Raw genomic sequence first — 9,793 nt, 5'->3', positions numbered from 1 at the left:
TCTTGTTGATGCTAACTACCGCTTTACCTACGTGGATGTAGGAAGTAATGGTCGTGTGAGTGATGGAGGAGTTTTTCGACAATGCACACTGCAAGAATCCATTGAAAATGAGTTAATAAATTTTCCGGGTCCTAAAGAATTACCTGGAAGAGACAAAAAAGTACCCTTTGTTGTGGTTGGCGATGAAGCCTTTCCTCTGAAAGAATACCTGATGAAACCCTATCCTCAAAGGTGTGGATTGGATGATTCACAAAGAATTTTCAATTATAGACTTTCTCGGGCCCGAAGAATAGTAGAAAATGCATTTGGCATTTTATGTAACAAATTTCGTGTTTTAAGAGCCCCAATTCTTTCTTCACCAGACAAGGTAGAGAAAATAGTTTTGTGCTGTTGCGCTTTACATAACTTTTTACGTCCAGAAATTCAGACTGCAAACGATGCAGAGAATGGACAGGATATTGGAACAGGGCTTCTGAAAGTTCCTCGCGGAGGAAGTCGCAACTCTTGCCAGGCAAGACAAATTCGGGATGAATTCAAAGAGTACTTTGTCACAACAGGCCAGGTTCCGTGGCAGGCTAATGTTGTTAGATAAATAAATACAAATTTCCTTACTTTTTTACTTTTATCCCTATTGAATACGCATGAACAGAATTTAAAGTCACACACTTTTTATATTACAATAATTCAGTAAATAGATAATAACCTTAATTTAAATGTATAGACCTAACTATTTTATTATAATACACAGAAGTGAATCCTGTATAAGATAAAAAAAATATATGACAACAAATATCTGTTTTGAACATGTTTATTTTAAAGGTTGAGGTACTGGTTCCCGTCTATATATTGAGTGTAGCCTTGGTTTTGGGATTGGCTACCATTCATTGGATATAATTGCATATCTCTTGACACTTGTTGGGGTTGACGAGGCACTTGTTGTGGTTGACTAGGCACTTGTTGGGGTTGACTTCGAGGTACTTGCTGCTGATTCGAACTTTGGTATTGTTGATTAAGATTTAAAATTTGTGTTTCACACACCAAATTTTGAATTTTGTTCTTTAAAATAAATTTGTTAACATTTTCTGGCATGGCCGAGAGGGATGTACCAACATATTTTCCAAAAATTGCGTCATTGGAATCTTCCTCTTTTGGTATATTTAGTGTGTCAATTGCTTTTTGTAAAAGCAAATCTGATTTATTGTCTTTCGACATTTGTTTCCTCTTTTTAGCAGTTGTGGAACTTGTGGAAGAATTTGCTGTTACAGAATCGCTTCCGCTGTCATCTGCATTGTCATCTCCTTCGGTAGTTGAAGAATTCTGCAAAAACAAAAAATTATCATGACTTCTTTTTATAAGAAAACAAAAATAACGGATATTTATTTTTCATTTTTTTCTCAGATGGGATTGGCTTCAAAATAATATAGTTTTTGTAATTTGTCCATTAAAGGTAAACGACGAAATAAAAAAATCATAATTAGATATGAAAAGGATGATTTTTTTTTCTATAAGTGACTCTTCCTTGTCACATGATCACAATATATGTAATTATTCAGCTACATGATGGCATAACTACTTATAGTTGACAAAAACTGTTTCATTTGCTCTCATGTGAAGAGTTGTCTCGTTTGCAATTATACCACATATTACACCAATAGCTTCACAGTACCCAAATTGCGCCACGTATTCAACAAAAATAGCTGCGGAAATTCAACAAGTTTTCATTAAAACTAAACCACTTGTAGTTTTACAGTTAAACACTATACACGTCTTCAACAAATGTAAACGCAAAACGTTCATAGTACAAGTCAAAAAATTTACCATACACCGAAAAAGTAAAATCTGCGGATACGTTTTCAATCGACGTTCACAAAATAGTTATCGTTTAAAAATTAGCAAATAAAATGTGCACCACAGCTTTAATTATTTTTCGAATAGGTGTTTAGGGAAAAAGGAGGGGAAGGCGAGTGTCCTGATCCCGAAATACCGGGCTTTAAAACATGAAATACCGAGGTCCCGAATTAAAAAAATAAATAAATCCCCACATTCAGAAATTCCAAAAAAAGACATCCCTTATCCCTTAAGAGTCAATTCCGAATCCCGATCTTAATAACACCCGATCACGATGTCCCGAAAAATCTCTTTAGGGGGTCCGAAAAGGAATAAGATATAGGGGTTGTACGGTATCTCGATAACATAAGCATATATTTATTACATCACGCAATTTGCTTCTGCATTCTTTTGCTTGTACAAGTTGTTTATCAACTAGTAGAATTCGTCGATTTACGATTTCATGAGAAGTTTGTGTAAGTTTAGCAATCTGTTTATTTCTAACACAGAAGCAGTTACATTTTCGAGTTGCATATATCAAACTGACTTTTTTTATCAGTTTTTTTTTCTGTTGTACTTTATCTTTGAAGTGGGTAGGAAGGGTATCAGCATATGTACTTACAATATTAGATTTAGATACTCTTTTTCTGACTTGAGTTCTGAGAAATTTGTCCATACTCTGGTACATAGGCCATTTACTCTCATATATTTCACATGTGCCAGCACCACTTCTCTTAGAATCTTCCACCTTATTCATTTCCCTCTTATAATAGGTTCTCAAATTGTTGATTCTTTTATTGATCTTATCAACTGAAAAAAAACACCATCAAACTATAAGTATAACCAATATGTATGCACAAACTCGATCGCCATAAGCTGTCAGATAAATGATTGTGAATGACGCACTTCAGATTCTTTACTGCATATTTTTTGTAATCAATTTGGACAGAAAAGAAATCGAAGTTTCCGAATATTCATATCATTACTTTATTTCCGTTATTTTTATATCAAACCGGAAGGACAACAAATGTTTCTGAAAATTCTGCTTAATACAAAGGTCGAAAAGGGTAAATGAAAACACATTGATACTTTTTCTTCTTCTAAAAATGAAGTGAACGGAAAGTTTTGATTATACACTGGACAAAAGTGAGTTCCCAGTCAAAAACAGTCCTATCATTTCAACTAAAATCGATATTTTTAGAAAAATTATTACGAAGGCCGTATGAGCGATTTTCATAATATACAGTACCTGGCCAAAAGATGTAGAAATGTCTGAAGTTTTATTGTTTATTTGATTATAATATTATTGATGCTCATTTTAATTTTCTGACAAGATGAACACACAAAGAAAAATATTTCTTGAAACGTTTGCTATTATTCTAACCAAATTAAAATCGTAAACATTTGCATTTGTGTTTAACTCAAATATATGGTTAAAAGACATTAAAAGAACCAGACAGAATTAACCAACAACATGTAAAAAACACATGAATGGAACTAACACATTTTATTAAGCGATTTCAAAATTTCAGAAAACGCTCGTTGACCATGTTGACGTCAAACTTAATGGTGATGAGGGAATATTGTGCGCAACTTTTGAAGTTATAGAGCATAATTTTCTTGGGAACATTATTGATAATTAAGAAAAATTTAGGAGATCTACACTCTTATCTTTATTTATTTTTAAACATAAAAGTAAAAAAACAATATTCAAAACAAACCCAGCTTTTGTTTTTATATCCCCCTACCCCACCCCAAAAAATAAATAAAATAGCAGTCAGTTCCCTTCCCCCCCGAAAATAAAAATTAAAACAAATTAAAAATAAATATCTATTCACAATATAAGAAATGACTGATGATGATATAAATTTGATGTTGAATTTTAAAATAATCTGTGGTGATAGTTTTCTTCCGGGTTTACAAACAATCTTTTTTTAGACATCAACGCGGTCGTGTTAGAGAGCACCCTTTTTTCTTTGTAAGTTTACGTTGCCAGTGACTAAAGGTATACAAAAAAATAAAGGTTGAGATTTTCTGTAGTAAATTAAATAGCCGTAATATTTAACTAATATTCAGTATATTTTTGCATTAAATACTATCTCCTTTTGAACCTATGTTTAGGAACACTCGCAGTTGCAATCTTTAGTTGAACTTACGGTTATGTAATATTTACAGATTACTTCTGATTAGTGTAAATAACTTGGGGGAAAAATAGCAACGTCTAAATGAAGACAAATTAAAAGAGAGTAGCTGTTATCCACTGGTTAAATTACCTTATCCAGTGGCTTACTAACCATCACGGGGGGGTCTCAACATGGGATTTTGGGTACAGGTGTGCAGCTGGGATTTTAAAAACACCCCCCATTCATATATTGAATAATTTTGAAATCCCTACCTATATATATATTTCACAGCGAAATCATAACCCATTCATATATTTATGACCCATTGATATATCACAATCGGTCAATTACTACCTATTGATATATTTCCTCGGTAAAATTGCACCCCATTGATATATTTGACGGATCAAAAAAGGGACCCATTCCAGCGGCACATATGTATATACCTTTATATAGGAAGAGACCCCCCCGTGCTAACCATACTCCCATTTTGCCTTGGAGCAATTGAAAAATAGCCAACGGATAGTAAGCCACTGGATAACATAATAAGCCGTTAGATAAGCTAACCTATGGCTAATTTTAGCCATAAATTTGAGCAACCCAGTCCAGATGATGAAAACGAAACTCAAGAAAATTATGACTAAATAAACAATAACACTTCAGACATTTTTACATCTTTTGGTATCTTTTTTTTTTTTATAAAAATCGCTCATACGGTTACTTGGTAATATTTTTTTGAAAAATATTGTATATTCATTACATATAAAGCATTTACCTCCTATGTTTATTTTACCATCAATTCTCTGTAGGGCCCTTTTCCTCTCAACTTTATCATGATACACTTGGGAAGTTACGTCCCATAGGGATGGCTCGTTTTCATATAGGTCTATGAAATCCAAGTCTTCTGATACTTTCTGCTGTTCGTTATTGTCCAATATTTCGACGGCTATCATGTCGGCCATGTTAAGAGAATGAGTGTCAACAAACGCGCTTACGTGTTGCATTGCACTCTCATTCGTAAGTTCAAATAAGTACATGTGTACTAGTAATTCATAAGTAAAGGTCTTGTAAAAAGGGGGTCCGGAATGAAATACATTTAAAAAAAAATAACGAACAATATTTTACGTATACGTTAGTGTTTTTCAAAAAGTAATTCAGTAACCACGCAAACATTTTCTAATGTATATTTACATTGTATTTCATTTAAAACCGTTTAAATGTCTTGAGAAATTCTCAATATTCCTATTTTTAGCCTTTCAAATTGGTTATTATCAAATTGAAATGCTAATGGTTTAAAAATGATTTTTAAATATTGAAAATCAGGTGCAATCAGGATAAATGGTTTGTTTTTTTTTTCTAAAATAGGGCCACCTCACTATCCGAAAAAAAAGCTTTTTCTCAAATCTCTAGTTTAATCAGCGTAATTTAATACTAGGTTGACATAATATATACTGTAGGGTGTCAATAGCCAGCTTTATGAGCAAAAGATGACACTGTTCCCTTTACGATAAAAAACGATACAAATGATGTGAAAATTAGAATATTGTCGATAAGAATTATTTGCTTGATTTTTTTTCAATCGACTAAAAATTTAGTCGATTTAGCGTTCACACGATCCGATTCCAGTTAAAAAGTCAATGGAAATAGCGTACGTTTCGATTTCAAAACGACGTTTCGACTTCACATTCGACTTCAGATTTAACTGTTCACACGGTACGATTTTAGTCGAAAGCAGGTGCACAGGTAAAAATCGAATGAAAATCGAATGGAAAATCGTATCGTGTAAATGCACCTTAAAATACAAAAATTTATTATAGAATAGCACAATGATGGGATGTATAAGTACAGAGCCACGTCAAATGGATATCGCCAAAAAAGCCGATTAATGAGTAAAAGTAATATTGATATGAAAACGCATATATTTTGAAACAAATTAATTCAGATGTTCCCGTTTGTAAATAGTTAGAAGTAACTGTCTAGCTTGAAGAAAATATATACAACACTATATTTTTATTTCAAGTTTCAAGTTATTTAATATTTTTTCTGAATACATATTCAGGTATTAACTCACAAGTACTTGTTGTAAATCACGTTTATTCTATAAGAAGATACATAAGTTTAATTGATCATTCACAATATGAGTTATTCCCATTTGCCTTTTATGAGGGATAACCCGGACAACTATATTAAAGATATGCCTAAGACACGATGCAGTCACGATATAGATTATCACTTTAAAATGCCGAATCTAAGACCTTTGTGGAAATATGATAAATAAATCATATATAATAATGTCTGTATCATATTGGTTTCTTGTTGACAGTTGTCTAATTGGCAATCATACCACATCTTTTTTATATTGATTTGATTTCATTTGGTTAGATTAATTGTGATATTTAGCTGATTTCACAAAATATTTTCTAATGGCATAAGTAGCTTTCCAATTCATGTTCACCTTTTCACTAAAATTCTCATTTGTTTTATAAAAAAACTCACCATAGATACCAAGTTGAACATACTATAGATTTAAGTATATACTTTCTTACAGACTGTTGAAATCGATTTTGACAGGTACAATAAAATGGGTTGTTCCAAATATGAATGTAATGGCGCTCTTTATTAGTGAGGAGTTAGTTGTGTAATTGCAAATAGAGTATTCATACTATCGCTCCATCGGCAATAAGCAACAGACATGTTTTCAGGCCAGCTCGTAACATGTTTACATATGAAGCCACATTGAATCACCTCCACTGGTCATTCACTGTTGCCAGATGTCAATACTTTTATATGTGAAAGCTGTTTTAACAATTTAGTCGTGTTTCTTCATTACTTTTGGTTTCATTTCTTTAATTTTCGTCCTTTTGTCGCAATGAATAACAATAGATAAACATACTTTGTGTCAAAATTGTCGAAATCTTGTACATTTTAAAGTAGCGTGATACCCCATCCACACTTAATACTTCTTGTCCCTACTTTCGTTTCCTTCTGGACTAATTTTTAGAAATTGTCCGCACATATTGCCTTTGTTTCACAAAAGAGCTGAGCGATGACACATTATATGTATTTCAATCAAATTGCTCTTTTAATGAACATAAATATTGATACTACAGTCGGAAAGTAAACCCTTAGAAACGACCGTTGTTGCTACTTTCTTAAGACAACAATGGGACTGATAATAAAACCAGCCATTCTGAAATTGCGGTAATTTCACGGAAAAAATAATATGGCGCCAATTTGGATTTTTTTCTTTTTTCTGTTTCCAACTTGCCATTAGGGTCAGAAATAGATATCTTTGAATTTTTAAAGCATGACGGTTTTTATTACAGAAAATAATGTTTGTTTTAAAAACATGTTAAATTGAACGTCTTTTAACAATTACGTAAGCATGGTAAGGTAATGATGTTGATCGTCGTTTATAAATCATTATAAAAAAATTGTCTGTTATTTTTTTCTTCTTTTTACACAGATAAACAAAGATTATATATATACTATATAAAAGATTAATAATACGTATATACGTATCTCAAAGTTAAAAAAAAATCAAGTCTAACGTCTTATCACTCCTTAGGAAACCTCGTTGGAAATAAATTCCAAAAGAAAGACTTTTTTGACATTGTAGTTTTTTGGTCTTACACATCGATGTCAACTGGCATCTAAACACAATGTACACACATTTGCGTATTACAGCGTATCAGGTGGCACAAATTTGACATATCATAGTCAAAGTTATGTTACATACCATAATTTAAATTCAGCATAGATTCCCGAGAAGTTAAGAAAGAAAATTACGATTTTAATTAACTGTGACCAATATTTTTGGTCAACACCTAGACTTTGAAGACACATTTTGAGAGAAAAAACGAGTTTAAACCATAATTGAATGGATAGATATATTTCTTATATACCCAAGAATATTCACTTAAAAGCAAATTAGATTTAATGCATGCAAAAAACGGGCTTCACTTTTTTTTGGTTAAAAAATGCCCATTTATGGCAATCGCATGACTTCTACGTGCTTTAAGAAATGGGGTCAAACCGGGGTCAGCTTTCCGACTGACTAGACATTTAATAGATGTGGTGTGAGTGCATGCCAATGAGACAATTCTCCATCCAAATAAAAATTTATAAAAGTAAACCATTATAGGTCAATGTCCGGCCTTCAACACGGGGCATTAGCTTACACCAAACAATAAGCTTTAAAAGGCCCCAAAATTACTGGTGTAAAACCTTTCAAATGGGAAAACCAACGATCTGCGTATACAACTTATATTTTGGAAAATAATTTACCTTTTTTCCTCGCGTATTAATAACGTTTTGCTATAAACAATTAACTTACCGACCGTGCGAGGGCTGTATAGCCAGTCAAGGTCGTTAAACACCACCATATATATATATAAACAAATCTAATCAAATTTCAAAAGGAAAAATGTATTTCAATCTCAAACATCGCTATTTGTCTTAATACAAAAAAAAACTATTTAAGTAAAACAAAACAACATTTGGGTTCGGAAAGACACTAGAGAAATTGAAATTAAACGGTGATATTTAAGATTTCTAAAAACAAATAGTAAATTGCTTTCTTCTTCAGATGTTTAAACATGAACAACAACATGACCTTTTATTTCGAGTTTTAGAAAATACCTTCTGTGCTGTTTTACAAGTGTAAATTAAAGCAAAATACATAGAAGAATTTAGTACTTAAAAAATATAAATGTCAACGTCAAATTGTAAAATGGGTCATTGATGTTTTCATCTTAATTACTATCGTCGATCGGAAAGGGAAGATGCAATAAACTCATGTTAAAGTACAGAATAAATATCTAAATAGAAGCTTTATATCAGAATTAATAGGACTATATTGAGAAAAACACATTTAACAGTGAAATTAAGTTTCACGAAAACACTTCAAATTTATAATAATGTAATTAATATATAAACTTCTATATCTAATGTAATTAATATATAAACTTCTATATCTATTCATGTTTCATTTTTAAAACAAACAATATAGATATATTAACATATTGTTTTTAAATTCTTAGCCGAATTGTATGACTAATGTTTGGTTAAGCTTTCCGAGTTCTTTTTCACACAATTATCAATTATTTCTGCACAAACAGTTTGGAATCAAAGTCATTTATGGGTTGAATACAAGTTTTCAGACTGTTGTAACTAAACGCTGTATCAACCAATATTACTTTATACTCAATATTCGAAAACACCAACAACATACTTTCAAATTGATTTGTCCTTTCTAACTGCAATTGACATCATACGAATTAAGGACTATGGTTAGCCAATTAAAATATTTTCCTTTAACTTTTGTAATACTGGTATATATGTTTGATAAAAACCATAAAACCACAAAATTAGCATATAAACTATACGCTTTCTGTGCCAAGACTGTGTAGCTAGAATGATGTCATCTATTCCGGAAGAGTGTATAATCCTTCACATACAAAAGCATCATTATATCTCCATGTGTGTCGGATACAACAAACGAACGAGTCGAATCCAACAATAGAATGAGGTGAAAGGAATAAGAAGTGCATCGCTATTTACTAAGTACGCCAGATGCGTGTTTTAAATATGAAGCTAGAATTTTTTTTCTGAAATTTAGCTTTTCAATTGTTTTAATTTAGATTTTAAATTTCAAAAACAGTTGAACAGCCAAATCCATTAAGCAGTGCAGGAACAATTAATTGTCCCGGTTAAAAAAACGTAAACGTTTGATAATATTAACATAGTTCAACAATACTTTTAACAGAAAATGACCACATCAAATTAATGCTATTTTTTTTTCGGTTTGATGATGTTACGAAGTCACAATATTGTTAATATAC

At 31.7% G+C, this 9,793-nt stretch overlaps 1 protein-coding gene across 1 annotated transcript; it reads right to left on the bottom strand.

Moving 5' to 3' along the window:
- Positions 1-779: 779 nt before the first annotated feature.
- On the bottom strand, positions 780-2,633 carry LOC143043152 (uncharacterized). Its single transcript, XM_076215590.1, has 2 exons — positions 2,450-2,633; positions 780-1,317 (listed from the first exon to the last, which is right to left on the bottom strand). Exons 1-2 carry the CDS (start codon positions 2,582-2,584, stop codon positions 814-816), a joined length of 639 nt encoding a protein of 212 aa, XP_076071705.1. The 5' UTR covers positions 2,585-2,633; the 3' UTR covers positions 780-813.
- Positions 2,634-9,793: the final 7,160 nt, after the last annotated feature.

The sequence above is a fragment of the Mytilus galloprovincialis genome, chromosome 8, assembly GCF_965363235.1.
Source record: "Mytilus galloprovincialis chromosome 8, xbMytGall1.hap1.1, whole genome shotgun sequence".
Classification (NCBI taxonomy): Eukaryota; Metazoa; Mollusca; class Bivalvia; order Mytilida; family Mytilidae; genus Mytilus; species Mytilus galloprovincialis.
The sequence above is the reverse complement of the archived record's forward strand: the minus strand, read 5'-3'. Positions and strand labels throughout refer to the sequence as shown.